General features: G+C 41.1%; 2 protein-coding genes across 2 annotated transcripts; both read right to left on the reverse strand.

The window, feature by feature from the left end:
* Positions 1 to 2,002: 2,002 nt before the first annotated feature.
* Positions 2,003 to 2,929, reverse strand: LOC311210199 (olfactory receptor 5J3-like; the record flags this gene model as incomplete). The annotated part of the gene is made up of 1 exon (XM_084287989.1): positions 2,003 to 2,929. The coding sequence occupies one exon, from the start codon at positions 2,927 to 2,929 to the stop codon at positions 2,003 to 2,005; it is 927 nt and encodes a 308-aa protein (XP_084144115.1).
* A 5,343-nt stretch (positions 2,930 to 8,272) lies between these two features.
* On the reverse strand, positions 8,273 to 9,226 carry LOC311210200 (olfactory receptor 5J3-like; the record flags this gene model as incomplete). Its single annotated transcript, XM_084287990.1, has 1 exon — positions 8,273 to 9,226. One exon carries the CDS (start codon positions 9,224 to 9,226, stop codon positions 8,273 to 8,275), a length of 954 nt encoding a protein of 317 aa, XP_084144116.1.
* Positions 9,227 to 16,813: the final 7,587 nt, after the last annotated feature.

Below are 16,813 nucleotides of genomic sequence, written 5' to 3' on the forward strand. Positions count from 1 at the left end.
GGCCTTACAGGTAGATAGGGACCAGGATTTTTGGAAGGTCTCCAGTCTAACCTCAGGTCTAAGCCAATCTTCATGCCTTTGGCAAACCAGGTCCTTTATGCCTCAGCTTCTCTTTTTATATTTAGGGGGAGAGAGAAAGTGATATTCTCCCCTTTAGCCACTGCTTTCCTTTCAAGCAGAACACCATGTAGTAAAGCTATCTGGACTTCTTCCCTTTAGTGCAGGGATTGTGTATCACTAGACATTGCTGTACTGTCTGCCACAAGGAGATTGTGTCTGTAGTCTTTATCACAGGGCAGACAGTTTGGTGAATACCACGGAAGACATTGCACAAGCATGGATAGCTGCTTACCTTCCAGACAACATAGCTCCATGAACATGTTGAAGGTATTCTCTAACAATACAGACACGCAATTATGTAACCTACCTTCAGACACAGGCAGTGTCATGGTGATAAGTCAGGTCCAAGTCCAAACCAAGAAGCCACTTCACAGGTCAGGTGAGTGCCAGATACATTCAGAACAACAAGATATGGCTGAGGCCAAGTGATGAAGTTAGCGCACAGGTTGAGGTCTGGATCAAGAAGCTCCATTACCAGGTAGGGACCAATACTCATCTGACACATCAAAAGGAGAAGAACAGCCCAGGGCTGAGCTTAAATAGAGCTCCTGGGCCAATGCATGGAGGGATGGAGGGTCCAGGTGAAACTGATCGGGGCAATTAAGACTTGGTGCATTGAGGGCCCTGACACAGGCCTTTATTGTGTTGCTTTGGGCACTTCTTGCAACCCCTCTTAATCTGATGTGTGAATCCAGAAATGAGAGACATGAATCATGAAAGCATACGATCACCACAGGCGATCCTTGTGTTCCTCACTTTGTGCAGAAGAACAGACAGCAGGAGGAAAGACTGAGGAACCAAGAATGAGCAGACAGTAGATTTCCCAAGTTTCAGGGACTGAGCTAGAACTAGGCAGAAATGTCTGAAGTAAATGTTTCTGTGCTGCTCCAGTGCGTATTTGGGCACACCAAACCTTCTCAGTTCCAGCCAATGTGCCATTGTGTTATGTGGGATGGGAGGAATGAAACCATTGCTCAGCAAATCCTGTGGTTTCCTAGTGACATTGTTAGGTAATACGGCTGGATTCTCACATGAGGGAAGACCAGCTTGTATAAATTCCTTGAGCTTTTCTTAGGACAAGATCCTGCAGTCTTAAACCATATAAAGATATGTGGTTGTTGAAATGCATACAGAAAAGCCTTGTCCCATCAGTCAAGGCTTTCAGTGGCTACAGTCATACTTCTTAAACACCTGAAACTGATTTCTGGAATGAATGAATGAATAAATAAATAAATAAATAAATAAATAAATAAATAGAAATGTACGTCTGGTTTGTGAAGTTAATTGCCATGGATGCAAAATTGATTTGTCAGAGATTCTTATGTGGCTTCTCTTTGTCATGCCTGATACAAACACACCAGAGTTGTCTGGGATGTCACGTTAGTGTTGGGTGACATTTAGACAGTCTGGTTGAGAGAGCTGTGGTTGTGGGAGATGCTCATCAGTGTATGCTCTAACTTCTGCCTTTGGAGAGGTGGGAATAGAGTGGGTGAGAAAATATTTCTTACGTCTTCAAGAAACGTGTAGACGTACAACTTATTAGCATGGTTTAGTGGTGGAGTTGGCAGTACTAAGTTAAAGGTTGGACTAGATGACTGTAGAGGTCTTTTTCAACCTGAATGATTCTATGATTATATGATATTAAATGGAAAGGAAACAAATGACTGCCCATGACACATTTATTTTCCTTTACCAAAACAAAATACAAGCGACTCAGAAATTTGGTTGTTCCTGTGTCTCAAGTGTTTGCTTATCTAGCAAGGTCCATCCTTGGTGCTGATACCCCTTCCTTCCCCAAAGCCATTCTCTTCTGTGGCTGAGATGTCAGAATGCATCATACGATGCACTGTGTCCATTAGAGGTGGTTTCCAAACTTGATAACTTATGGGAAAGTCATGATGCACTTTCTGAAGCTGTTTCTCACCTCCTTGTTTCTCAGGCTGTAGATCAGGGGGTTCAGCATGGGGACCACCAGGGTATAGAAGACTGTCGAGATTTTCTCCTGCTCCATCGTGTAGCTGGAGCTGGGTTGGATATAGCTAAAAGTAACAGATCCATAGAAAATGGTGACAGCTGTCAGGTGAGAGGCACAGGTGTGGAAGGTTTTCTTCCTGCCATCATCTGACTGGATCCTCAGGATGGCAGAGAGGATGAGCATGTAGGAAACAGCGATGACAAAGAGGGTGAACAGGGCAATAACTACAGAAAAAGCTATTAGCAAAGTCTCATTACGATGGGTATCTACGCATGCAAGTTGCAGCAAGGGAGGTATGTCACAACAGTAATGATTGATGAGGTTGGGTCCACAGAATGGCAACCTCAGCAAGCCACAAGTGTGAGTCAATGAATTCAGGAGTCCCCCCATATATGATCCCACCACTAATTGCCTACAGACTCTCTTGGTCATTACAGTTGTATAGAGCAGTGGTCTACAGATGGCTACATAACGGTCATATGCCATGGCAGCCAGCAAGAAAACCTCTGTAGTGAGCAAAACAGCAGAAAAGAAAATCTGGGAAAGGCACGTGGAATAGGAAATGGTTTTGCTCTGCACTAAGAAGCTCACCAGCAACCTTGGAGCAAAGACAGTAGAATAGCAGAGGTCAATCAGAGACAAGTTACTGAGGAAAAAATACATAGGAGTGTGAAGTTGGAGATGAGTCCAAATCAAAACGATCATCCCAAGGTTCCCCAACAGAATGATGATGTAGATCCCTAAGAATAAGAAGAGAGGGACCTGCAACTCCAGATGATCTGTCAATCCTAGGAGGATGAAATGGGTTATCGTGCTGTCATTCCTCCTATCCATCTGACTTAAGGGATACAACAGGAGATCTGCTGAATTACAAAGAATGGTCAGGATGAAGAAGGCGGTATTCATTACACAGAGTAACACAAACTGGCAATTTGAGGTTTATTCTGAAATTGTAGTCTGGTTATGCCTTCAATGCTGAATCAAGATAAGGTACGAAAACATTTGTCCTTATAATTTTGTTTCATTCCAGGCCAGGTGGTGTTTGTGTATCTAACAAAATGCAGCAGCAAGTAACACATTCCTGAGCTTAAATCTCTACAAGCTTATGTGTAATGGAGTGAACTCTAAAAGCGAGTGCATGGCTTCTTTTCCACCTAGATGATTTTAATCCGTGATTCTTTTACCTTTGCCTCACTTGCTAAAATATTATGTTGTCCATATATCGATTGTCTAGATTTCTTCTGGAGAGGAGAGGAAAGGATACACTAAAACATTAGAAAACTCTTACATGGAACTTTTTCAGCTCTACAACTGTTTCTGTCACAGCTAGGGTTACTAATTTTAGCTAGTTACTTCTTCCTCATCATTATCAATACAGTTGATGAAACTCCTCGATATCAGATGCCAGATGTTTGAACCCTGGCACACAATCCAAACAGAAGCCTAGAAGACATAGCTTAGTGGAAGATTTGGAGAAACAGGGTTTGAGAACACTATTTTCACAGAAAACAATGATGAGAAGTTAACGGTCATTTCCTACCATTATTTAGCTACTGAAGGATTAGCTATATATTCAAAGGTGATTTCTGATATTCTTAAAATCAGAAAAAAAAAATAATTCTGTCTGCCTATGCTTGTGTCTAGCTACCTTTATACTTCTTTGTGACCAAAGAGCATCATACACACTAAGGGAGAACCACAGCTCAGGGCCCACATAACCCAGGAAACTGAAGGGAATAAAAAGTTTCTGTGTAGTGAAGAGGGAGCCACAATGAAGCAAAGAGCTAAAGAGAAAGAAAGAAAAAAGTAGAGAGAGCTTTGCACAGTGTAGCAATTTAGGAGGGAATCATCTTCTTACCAGTGCATCAAGATCTTTGCAGCCAATACACAGCAACATGCTGTTTTCTTGAACAATGTGCTGTTGTAATGCACATTGCAGTTTCTTACCTTTGATTGACTTCTATACAGCCCAAATTCAGACTGGTAGAATTAGGTAGCCATAGACCTGAAGCATATGTTTTAGTCGGAGGTTAGACCTCAAACAATTTTAGCCTGTTGTCTTGTAGTATTTTCTTTTTCTTCTTGCTTTTCTTCTTAATGGAGTGATCTGGTGCATTTTTCTAGGCTTGTTAGCCCAAGAAAGTACAGCAAGTTGTTGGGCATTGTCAGGTTGGACTGTGTCAGGTTGGACTGTGTCAGGTTTTGCAATTTAAAAGTCTAGTTGCAGATGTACCAGAAACGTGGGGTATAATTGCTTCAGGTGAGTAATGGTTGCTCAGCCTTAAACTCTCTTCAGAGCATGTGATTCTTCCATTGCTTTTAGGAATTCAGTAAAGTCAGTGCTCTAGGAAGAGTTTTCCTTTTAAAGGAGAGACCTGCTGTGTGCTCTGGGAGCTGGAGTTTTTACCCTACATGTTTTACGTCAGGCTCAAAGGGCCCAGTGATTTCCCTTGATGCTGTTCTTTCAGTGTTTACAGATTGCTCTCCTGAATCTAATGGTCTGAAACTTGAGCAGAAGAAAAGTGCAAGGAGTTAACTTCCATATCAGTGGCTCTATTACAACCTGACTGATAAGTGAAATGTAAATCAACAATTGGAAGTTTTCCCTATAAAGAGTTTAAAGACAGAATTCTTTGGAGAATGCTAATACTGACTAAGATCATTCAGATATTGTATGTAAAAACTTTTCTACTTACTTTGACTGTCAGGATAGCAATGGCAGTCCTCCAGACCTCTCATCCTTGGTCTTTGGTTGAAATAACACATTGGAGGAAACTCTAGACAAGACTGTCCTTTTCCTGATGGGTAAAATGAGTAAAGAGTAAGAAGGACGATATCCAAGGGCTCTGTGTGCAAAAAGTAGAGAAAAGCCTTCCAGAAAAATATTTTGTATTTGCTCTACTTCACAAACATGCTCAAAACAGTGTCTATAGATATAATCTGTCTGCTTCACTCTATTAAATATTCTGCCAGCTGCCGCCTTTAATCTGGCTAATGTGTGACATTACGGATAGGAAACCGGAACTCGGACATATCAAGATCCAGAGACTAATTAAGTCAGATTCGTTGCTTAAGTCTTGAAAATATTAATCTGAGAACAAACAACTACACCAAACTCTTTCTAAGCCAATGGAGAGAAGTAAACCTTTATGGAATCCTACTTCTTAAGGAAGTATCTTTGGATAGGATGATTGTTCTTGTGGTGCCTATAACCCACCACTGACACAAAACATTAATTATTCTAATGTCATCGGTTCATTACCCAGCTGTCCTTTGGCTGTAATGGGAACTTAAACCATCACGATGACTGTTCAAGTGAGGTGAACTGAATCGTCCTGTTAGCGGCACAGGGTTAGAGCCACAGATGTTCTGACTGACCCCATCTCTGCAAAACAGACAAGTATTCTGGGGACAGAACTGCACGTGAGATGTGATCTTATTTTTTTCTGTAGACATCTTCTGTTAACTGCTCTAAAAGATAAAGTTCCTTGCTTTGACATGAATATTCTTGTACTGTTGTTTTAAAGGGAAATAAATCCTACTTATCCCACTGTCACATGAGAGAAAAAATGACAACTGGTATTGGATCTGGATACTGGAGTTTAAAGAACCCCCAGGATCTGAGCTTTTATTTTACTTGACTACCTCATACACCAACTCACTCGTCCCCTCCGCCCTCCAGCATTGTATTTACAATATCTCAACTTGTCTTCCCGGTGAGGAGGTGGCTGCTGGTCTGTGAATGCCAGGCAGAAAATCCTGCTGGCTGGGACATTACTGACCAACATCCCCATCAATCATTTCCATGCCACTTTTTGCTCTCCAAGATCTTCTCTTCTCTCACTTCCAGCGTCTTTCCTCCAGCCAAGACCTACAGCTGCTTCATTCCATGACTGCTTGTTATTCAGAAAGTCTTCTTCTAGGCACCAGCTCTTCTTCTCCAGTGTCCCAGGCTCCAAATTTTCCCAATTTAAAGTCTAGGTCCAGATGCACAAAGCATGATCAGCCTTCTAGTAAGTTTTGTGTCCTGCTTCTTTATTAATTGGAGGATTTGGAAAGCACTATTTCTATTTAGACCAGGTGTTATCAACATTTACAACCAATAATCTGCCGGAAAACCTTTCTGGTGTTATTTGTCTCTTTTCTGGGATATTTTGCTGATTTATTATTTTTATCTTTTTCATGTGTAGAAGTATTAAATATAAACAGAGTATTTCATTATGCTTAGAAACAATGAGGGGAGCTCACCTGTTCAGATATAGACATCTGCAATGGCTACCACAAACATGAAAATGTAACCTTCTCTTCCAAAACTTAAACTTCTTTGTCCAATACAGGTATCTACACAAGTTCTTGTCTTGGGCTTCATATTAAGTCAAGAGAAAAATCAAGCAAAGCAAACAAACAAAAATGCATTTTTGGGGCTTGTTCATCCCCTGCTAACATGAGTGGGTGTCTAAAACCACTTAGATGACTGTGACCAAGAAGTGTCGATTTTTGGTTGTAATTATAAAGAAAAATAAGAGTAACCAATTTACAATGGATATCTATATTGTGGACACAACAAGTTAAACAGGAGGAGTTCTGCCTACTTAGAGTGTAATGTAACTTCAAGAAAATGAAGTGATGTGAATGTGCTTTAGCAGGCACTGTATGCACTTTCTGCAAGCAACTTCTTTAGAGGTTAATTAACACAATTGTAAGCTCCAGTGCAAGTGGAGGGCAGGTGGCAGCTTCTTCTCTCTCCTGTTGTTGCATCTGCCTAATTTGCACATGAACAAAGTGAGATTGAGAGCTGATCCTTCTTCACATAAGGCTTTGATACTATCACCATCTAAAAGCACAGATAAATGCACTGCATGAAAGCTTGGTATTTTTATTAGCTCTTGGTCAAGTGTCTTCATGCAAAAATCAGCCAAGCAACCACTTATGAATCTGTTTCTCATAGGCAGTGGATGGAAGGACTTGAAAGTAGCGTTTTCCAGTTCTGTGTTTCTTTCCTTTTACAAGTTTGACTGGGATGAGTAATGTGTGAAAGTACTCACAAAAACCCAATTTCATACCCACCAAATCCAGGTGGGTCTGAATGTAACTTGACATCGCTGAATATCAGGTTTTGCACTCTAGCTTTACCCAGGTAAAACCACAGGGCACTGGATAACCTATCTCTTGCACATTTCTCATCATGATAGCTGCTACTGAAGAGCATCTCCTTATAACTTATAGACAGGTTGAGTGATTTTGGGTGCCTCTTCTCTGGAAGACACTTTATTACTTATTGACACTGCATAGAAGTGAAGAGGACAGACAGCCTGCTCAGCTGACAATTCTTGATGGCAATGGAATGATGTAGACTGGCAGAAAAGTGAGTTGTTTCCCAAACTGGCTTGGGGATTTTGCTAACTAACTTTCTTCTTAATTTAACAAGAAATAGTGATTTATACAGCTGAGACCTTACAGGACTTTTAATATAGATAATCCTAACCCAAAGTTATCCTGGGCTCCTTTCTGTGGGCTGGGCCTCATTAGATACAGCTATGCCATTGAAAACAAACAAAAACAATCAGTGAAACAAAACAAAATAAAAAATAAAATAAAATAAAATAAAATAAAATAAAATAAAATAAAATAAAATAAAATAAAATAAAATAAAATAAAAACAAAAACAAAAACAAAACAGAAGCAATAAAAACAAGTTAGGCAGGATTCAACTCTGGAAACTAACACTGTGAGCATGCATTTGTAAGTCTCTGTCTTTCGAGGTAAAGAGTTAAACATTTTCCTAGAAGCTCCAACCAAAAACATGAATATATGTTAAGAGAACCAAACAGTAGAAGGAGGCAATTTTTACCTTCTCCTCCAGGAAATCAGTAATATGTTAGGAAGATGAAAGAATACAATTGCAGGGGAAAAAAAATGTTTCTTGGTTTATCCTACTGTTCATTTAGCTCTAACATCCTAAGTTCAATGTTTAAATTATAGCAGATAGACTAGTAAAAAAAAGATCACTCTAAATCTCATTAGTTCTCTGAGGTACTAAAAAGTTTCTGCCAAAGTTTCTCTAATTTTTCAGTTATGTTTGATTCTTACATGTTTATAGTTGGTATAGTATAAATACAAACATTGCTACCAAACTGATACCTCATTCTCTTTTCACCTTTCCTAGGGAATCGGCTATTATTCTGACGAGCAAGTTGATGAGCAGCATTTTTTCCTTTTCATCACCCTTCTTAGAGCATTTTTCACCTCCTTGTTCCTGAGGCTGTAAATCAGGGGATTCAGCATAGGAACTGCCAGCGTGTAAAATACTGCAGAGATTTTCTCACGATCCAGCGAGTATCTTGAACTGGGCTGTACATGGCTCAAACTCACAGGCCCGTAGAATAGGGTTACGGCCGTCAGATGGGAGGCGCAGGTGGAAAAGGCTTTGTACCTGGTTGCAGAGCCCATGCTCAGAACAGAGAAGAGGATGTAGATGTAGGAGACGATGACAATAAGGAGTGTTGACATAGCTATGATCCCTGAGAGGGTTACAAGCACTAGCTCATTCACGCGGTTGTCAGAGCAAGTGAGTTGTAGCAGTGGGTTTGTGTCACAGAAATAATGGTTGATGGTATTAGGGCCACAGAATGACAATTTCAGTAAGCCACAAGTATGTACCGATGAGTTAAAGAGTCCCCCTAAATATGATGCAACCACAAGGCAAATACAGACTTTCCTGGGCATAAGAGTGGTGTAAAGTAGTGGGCTGCAAATAGCTATGTAGCGGTCATAAGCCATTACAGCCAGCAGAAATCCCTCTGTGGTCACAAACACAACAAATAAGAAGTGCTGGGTGACACATGCTGAGTAAGAAATAGTCTTATTCTCCACTAAGAAGTTTATCAACATCCTTGGAACAAAAACTGAAGAATAACAGAGATCCACAATTGACAAGTTAATGAGGAAGAAATACATGGGTGTTTGCAGCTGGAAGTCAGTCGTGATCAAGCCAATCATACCAAGATTACTTGCAAGCGTGACAACATAGATTAGTAGGATCATCACAAAGAGCAGGGACTGTAGTTCTGGGCGATCTGTCAGTCCCAAGAGGATGAAGTAAGTTACTGTGGTGTGATTGCTTGCTGCCATCCTTACCTCTGTAACAGATTACCTGCTGAGATAAGATGAGTTGACTATACAGTTAAAAAAGAAAGAAAGGTTGTTTATGTGTAGGAGTAACCTACTGTAAAGAAGAACAAGGGCTGAGATTAAATACCTGGATCTTGATTCCCTTTTGTGCAGCAGCAATTTTTGAGCATGCTCAAAAATGCCTATTTTCATCAATCAGACCAGCCTCACAGGGGGATCCTCTGTGCCCATTGTGCACAAGCTAATAGTAGCAAGCTGCCTAGTGGTGTTGCTTGTGGACAGCAGTACACATCTGCAACACAGCTACTGAGTATTATTTTTAGGTGATGCAAAGTTTGACATGCAGGTATCACTCGTGACTTTTGAAACACGTATGATAAACACTGAATGAATTCTGCAATTTTCTTCATCTTTTCAGCAAGGTATTTCATGTTATTTACTCATCAGGAAAGACTGAAACTCACCAGAGAGAAGGTATCTCACCTAAATCCTTAGCACTCTCTTTGCTCTATGAATGTGTCCTTTCCTCCTCAGTCACTAGTAGAGGGAGCCTGCACGACTTGCTCAGCATTGTGCCTTGGGCAGCACAAGGCTTTCTTCAGAAGACACTCTCAGCAGCTTCTTTCCTTCCTTATGTCAATGGAAGAAGAGATGACATGTAACAGTAGTCAACTTTTTAAAACACCAACATAGAAAGAGAGAGAGTTACACATTGGGTCTATTTTATGACTAAATTAATGAGATCCAAACCTACTTTGTAGAAGAGAGTCCAGGACAGGGTGGGAGACGAGATCTGGTCCCTCCTCTCATGACTGATCCCATATTTTATCCACAAGCAAGCCACACAAAGTACATAAAAGGGGGATCATAGCCTAATTTTTAGGTATCTGGGTCTCTTGTTAGATTTTGACTTGAGATCCAGAGGAGACTTTTTCAGGCAATCATGCAATTACCATTTACTTGTCTAAATTTAATCTAGACTTCCAGGTCAACTAGGCTACTTCTGTGATCAGTGTATGATCAAACTATGGTGTAGCCAACTACTCATCCTACTTATTTCACCTCCTTCTCTGAAGGGAGTGAGCAGCCTGAAAGCCTATCAACAGGGTGAATTGCCCTCTGGGGGAGTCCCGTCTTTTTCCATTAATCAAAAAAGCAGCTGAGGTGTTTAATTCTGAATGTAAGTGATCAGTGGAGAAATCTAAAGCTCAGTGAAATCTATCCCACAGAGATTGTACCCATTTTTATGTGCAATGTTTGGTCTTACAGTTGAAACTATCTGACCATCCTGCTGACCTTACAATTAACAACTTACACAAAGCAAACAAACAAGAAAAGTTTTTTTGAGCTCTCTGGATGTGCAATACAGAGAGCAATATTGCTTTATTGCTTTTCCCAGTCTTTCTTGTGCATTCAGATGCTGAATTTTTAAAGGAGTCTCTCGGCATGTGTTTGTCAAATACTCAGAGCATGGGACCTGTCAAGGTCCGTCTGGCAGGTCAGTGCTAAAACTGTCAAGGACACACCTGGTTTTTGAGGCTCAGACACACTTCTTGAATCTTGAACTTCCAAACACTCTAGCACTGCAGGAGTCTGGATTTAACTCTCAAGGATGCCATCACAACCTAGGTTTGTCCCTATAAAGGTATCTTCATGTCTAGCTTTCAGCTCTTTCATGATCTTCCCTAAGTGATATCTGCAATACGTAATTTCTCCTTAGAGAAGATATGCAACCAAAGGATATGTATGTGACCAGCTCACTGCATTGGCACGGTAGTGAGAGGTGTCTGCAGACATCTGGGAAGAGAAAAAATAACCCTTGTCCCTCCACAGAAAAGAAACATTATTGTTCCACACTTGCATGTGGCACAGAAAAGCCACTCATCCCTCAGACCTGAGAGGTCATGTCAGGACCTGCTACTGCAAACATTTGCTACTTTGACTATTAGGAACTGAACAAACAACTGAGTCTTCAGCTAATATTTTTCAGATTGAACACAAAGGACATAATTAAAGTGTCCTCGTGGGAGGCTTTAAATAGGCAAACAGAGGTCTGGTCTCCCACAGCAACATGCATGAAATGAGTATGCTTACAGTCCTTTATGGCCCCATTTATTGCAAATCCTGTCTGCTTTATTAAGACAAAGGAAAAGAGAAAGGAGACTTGGGGATATTCTGTGTCTGTAGGACACTGGAAAGATCATTGTTGAACTTCAGTCTAAAAGGAACACAGATATCAAACTGCTTGTAGTCATTTTTGAGTCAGTCCCCTCTCTCATCCCATCATTCATGCAGTTGTATATAATGTAGGGCATGGGCAGGGCAGACACAGTCCTGGTCTTTCTGGCTGACATGTCCATTGGGCGGACACAAAGTTTGCTGATACCAGCAACCCATGTTAGATAGCCTGAAATGCAGGGGCTCATTGCTCTGGTTAGTTGTTTTTCAGAAGTTGTTTCATGGTTGGGTGGCTGGCTGAAAGAGAATGCATGACTTTTTAATACCCAGTCATGAAACTCCACCCATCCTAAATTAAAGTCTTTAACTGATGGAGAATCTATCAGAATTGAAGTAGAATTTTATATTTGGTTGTTTATATATGCTGATGAAACAAAATTTAAAAAAGTAAAATTTTAGTAGTCCCTGTTTTCCTGGCTGACCACATAACAGACAAGGTGTCCTCTTTTGGAAAATAACAAATAGGAGACTAAGAATATTGTAATGATGGCTCTTTATCTAGTTGAAAAGAAAGGGATCGTGTGAAAGATCAAGAAAAAGAATTTATAAAGTATTTCAGTAATTATCTTTCTGTTTTTTTCTTAATCAGTTTTGAGTGATCACAAACATTTTGTTCTGCTTGGTTGTGTATGAAATTGCTACATGCAGTGTTTGAGGAGAAGGAGGGAATGGCTTGTGGAAGTGTCTTTTAATTTGTAGGGTTCCAGTGGCAGGGTAGTGATGAGGGCTCTCACTGTCAGGTCTGTGAGACCTCATGGATATGTGCTGGAATGCTTGGTTTATTCTGTACCTAGAAAGTACATCAAGGATTAAACTTTTATACAAACCCTGTTGTGTTGGAAGACACTGCAGGCAAAAGGCAGATACATTTCTCATAGTTTACCGCTCCTATAAGTAGATGTCATCTACCTAGAGCAACTCCTGCAACACCTTTAACTCCTGCAACACCTTTAGTCCTACTTCTGTGAATTGAGCTGGTTAAGATTCAGTCTTCGAGACTTTCACCAGTCCAAGGTTGTTTATTTTCCTCACTGAAGATCTGATGTGTATTTGAGAAAGAAATCATAACAGTGGTTCTCAAAGCATGCACACTTGGAGCAAAATGACACACAATTGTACAAACCACTTCCTGGAGGATTTCTATTGATACTATTACCAATGGCACATGCTTACAAGACAAGTTTCACAGAATCACAGAATTTCTAGGTTGGAAGAGACCTCCAAGATCACCAAGTCCAACCTCTGACCTAACACTAACAGTCCCCACTAAACCATATCCCTAAGCTCTACATCTAAACGTCTTTTAAAGACTTCCAGGGATGGTGACTCCACCACTTCCCTGGGCAGCCTGTTCCAATGCCTAACAACCCTTTCGGTAAAGAAGTTCTTCCTAACATCTGACCTAAAACTCCCCTGGCACAACTTTAGCCCATTCCCCCTCGTCCTGTCACCAGGCACGTGGGAGAATAGACCAACCCCCACCTCGCTACAGCCTCGTTTAAGGTATCTGTAAAGAGCAATAAGGTCACCCCTGAGCCTCCTTTTCTCCAGGCTGAACAAGCCCAGCTCCCTCAGCCGCTCCTTGTAGGACTTGTTCTCCAGGCCCCTCACCAGCTTCGTCGCCCTTCTCTGGGCCTGCTCAAGCACCTCCATGTCCTTCTTGTAGCGAGGGGCCCAAAACTGAACACAGTACTCAAGGTGCGGCCTCACCAGAGCCGAGTACAGGAGGACGATCACTTCCCTAGCCCTGCTGGCCACACTGTTTCTTATGCAAGCCAGGATGCCGTTGGCTTTCTTGGCCACCTGAGCACACTGCTGGCTCATATTCAGCCGACTATCAACCATCACTCCCAGGTCCTTCTCCACCAGGCAGCTCTCCAACCACTCATCTCCCAGCCTGTAGCTCTGCTTGGGGTTATTGCACCCCAGGTGCAGGACCTGGCACTTGGCCTTGTTAAACATCATGCAGTTGACCTCAGCCCATCGGTCCAGCCTATCCAGATCCTCCTGCAGAGCCTTCCTACCCTCGAGCAGATTGTGATTCAAAGATCGAAGCCGAAATTCCTTTAAGTGGTATATTCTTTATTGCAGCGCTGGATGCACGGGGGATCTCTCCACCTATCGTGCATACCCAAAGCAAGAAGCAGTCTTGAATTTATACAATCAATCTATCAATATTCTACAAGCACCTATACATATGCATTACCTATCCCCGCCTTCCCTCGCTTCTCATGCTAATTAGCCTTTTGGCACCTTGCGCCTGCGTAGAGCCTTCCAAGAATTGTGGGCAGGGGTCTTTGGGACGTGGGCAGGGGTCTCTGGGAGGAAGACCCCGAGTCTTCCTCACAGTGTACTTTTCACCTTTGGTCAAGAATCTGCTGAATTGGCATGTTTCTTAATTGCGAGAGCTGGTTGTTGCCAATTCTTCCGTTTGTTGTATCTTTATAATGAATTCCAATGTCCAGTTTTGAGATTTATAGTCCTTACGTTTGTTTCTCTGTCCGTCTGCCGCTTCCTTATCATGAGTTTCAGTGTCTTGTTTCGAGATATACAGTCCATGTCTGGGGATTGTCCTTGCCTCCCCAATGCCTCCCCAATACCTCCTTAATCAATCCCCCCTTTTCTTTTCCCATGCAAATTCTTTTGCATCAGATACTTTCATTATTTACAGTAACACAACAAAGCAGGCATCTAAACAACATGCACACAAATATTCCTAATACTACTAATATGATTAGAGCAATGAATACTTGTTTCAACCATTGGAAATTGGGCAACCAGGAGGTTAACTTATTCCATATTTCACTAAAACTCCATGAAAGATCATCTTTACTGATCTCATGTAGGATCCTTGTCTGCTTCCATATTTCTTCCAGGTCGGTAGAGATCCTTCCACTCTGATCTACATACATACAACAACTTGTGTTTATTACTGTACAGACTCCCCCTTGAGTGGCCAGTAACAAGTCTAGGGTCATCCGATTTTGTAATACTACCTGTGATAAACTAGATATCTCTTCTTGTTGAGCCTTTATAGCATACAGAATTTTGTTTTCTAACTTCTCTATAATTGCAGAAATATTAACTATTGCCTTTTCCAATTCACTCACTCCTAACCATGGGATAAACCATCGAACAAAACTATGAAAAGTGGTGTGTCTCTCTATCAATGGATTGTTAATTTTTCGTCTGATTCTCTGGATATGATTTCTCAAGTAGGCTCGAGGCACTACATCATGTACTGTCATATTGAGGACTACCGCTCCAAGAGTGCAAGTTCCCTTCCAATTCTCGGGCAAGACCTTACAGGCTGTATCATTGCATAGCCAATACCACCCTTTTCCTTCTGGTACTGGCCAGCTGGTTGAATTTGCCCAACTGCTAGTTGTACTAATATCAATTGTTCGATTACAAGATGTCTGATTCCCCACATAAGTAGTACCTGTATTTATACAATCCTGTTTTCCCATACCCTTAGGCGGGTTACACCTTTGTACACATACATAGTAAGATTCCAACGGCACGAAGCTACTAACTTCTAGTTCCAAAACTTCTTCATATTTTCGACCCCAAGATGTGTTTTCCCACAAATTAGTCCAAGATAAGTTTGCAGGCAAGGGAATCCCGATTAACGATACACCCTTATTCCCATGCTGTGGCAGATGGGTGCATACCCAACAGTTCGTCTTATTAGTTACTTGAGAAATTGTTTGTATTAAGGTCAGGTGTAAGTTCTCATCCCAAGTTGCCCACCCCGAATCCGAGAACCGCACCTCTGCAATCATTAGGATCTGGAAAAACAGAAAACTTTTTCTGGAAAACTTTTGTTGGTCCAATTGGAGCGGTGGTCCATATCCTCGCCAGGGCCTTCTTCACCCTTGAATTGTGGATCCAAGCTGCTTGCTCCTTAGTTTTAATGGCGGTATGTGTTGTCAGTAATACTTGGTATGGTTCCGTCCACTTTCCTTCCATTTTTCCTGTAGGGGTTGTCCTGAAAAAGTCTTTATATATATATATATAATTCCCGAGCTTAAAGGGGTGGATTGGTTGATCCAACCCTCTAGCCCTGGTCCCTAAAACAAATTTATGTACTTTATTTAATTGTTTCTGAAGTTCAGTTATATAAGCATATAAATATTCTGATCCTAACTGCGTTAGGTCCTCTCCACTAAATAGAAATTGCTACGGCCTTCCATATAAGATTTTGAAGGGACTCAAATTCCCTTTTATTCTAGGTTTAACTCTAATTCCAAGTAATGCTAAAGGGAGGGATTGAGGCCATGACAAATTAGCTTCTTATCCAATTTTAGTTATTTATTGTTTAATTAAATGGTTCATTTTTTCTACCTGTCCACTTGCCTGTGGTCTATAAGGAGTATGCAGTTGCCAATCTATCTTTAGAATCTTACTTATCTGTTCTACCACTTGTGCACAAAAATGTGAAACTCTATCAGAAGACATTGCTACTAGAATCCCAAAGCATGGTATTATTTCATTTAACAAGACTTTAACCACTTCTCTTGCTTTGTTTGTTCGACAGGGAAAGGCTTCAGGCCTTCCTGAAAACGTGTCAGTCAGAACCAGTAAATAATGATACCCCTCTTTTCTAGGGAGTTCTGAAAAATCAATTTGCCACTGTTGCCCCGAATAATTTCCTTTACCGATTATTCCAAATTTTATTCTATTCTTGGTATTGGGGTTATTGTGTAAGCAAATGCTACATTGTTGAGTTACTTGTTTTATCATATCGTCCCACTAATGTCTGACTCAGGCTCTTATGCAGTGTGCCAGCTCCCCAATGCGTTTTATTGTGTTCTGTAAGAACTATGGGCCATGTCAAACTAGAGGGTATTACTATGTGGTTATCTTTTAAATATACTCATCCATCTGGCTTCATTTTACCTTTCAAATCTTAATTAATTTTAAGTCTTCTTTTGTATAATTTGGATATAGTTTGGATTTTACCGTCTGGTATCAAAGACAATGCCTTCACCTCAGTTATTTCAGCTGCCTGCTTAGCCTCTGTCAATCGATTTCCAATTTCAAAATCGGTGTTCCCCTTTTGGTGTCCCTGACAATGCATGATAGCTACCTTTTCTGGTTGTTTTACAGCCTCTAACAATTTTAAAATTTCTTCAGCATACTTTATGTGTTTTCACTGAGCGGTCAGCAATCCATGTTCTTTCCAAATTGCTCCATGAGCATGTACCACGCCGAATGCATATTTAGAATCTGTCCAAATATTTACCCTTTTTCCAGCTGCCAGTTCCAATGCTCTCGTGAGAGCAACTATCTCCGCCTTTTGAGCTGATGTTCCAGGGGGTAAAGGCTTAGACTCGATTACCTGCT

This window comes from Netta rufina (assembly GCF_964035555.1).
Source record: "Netta rufina genome assembly, chromosome: 5".
NCBI classification, from domain to species: domain Eukaryota; kingdom Metazoa; phylum Chordata; class Aves; order Anseriformes; family Anatidae; genus Netta; species Netta rufina.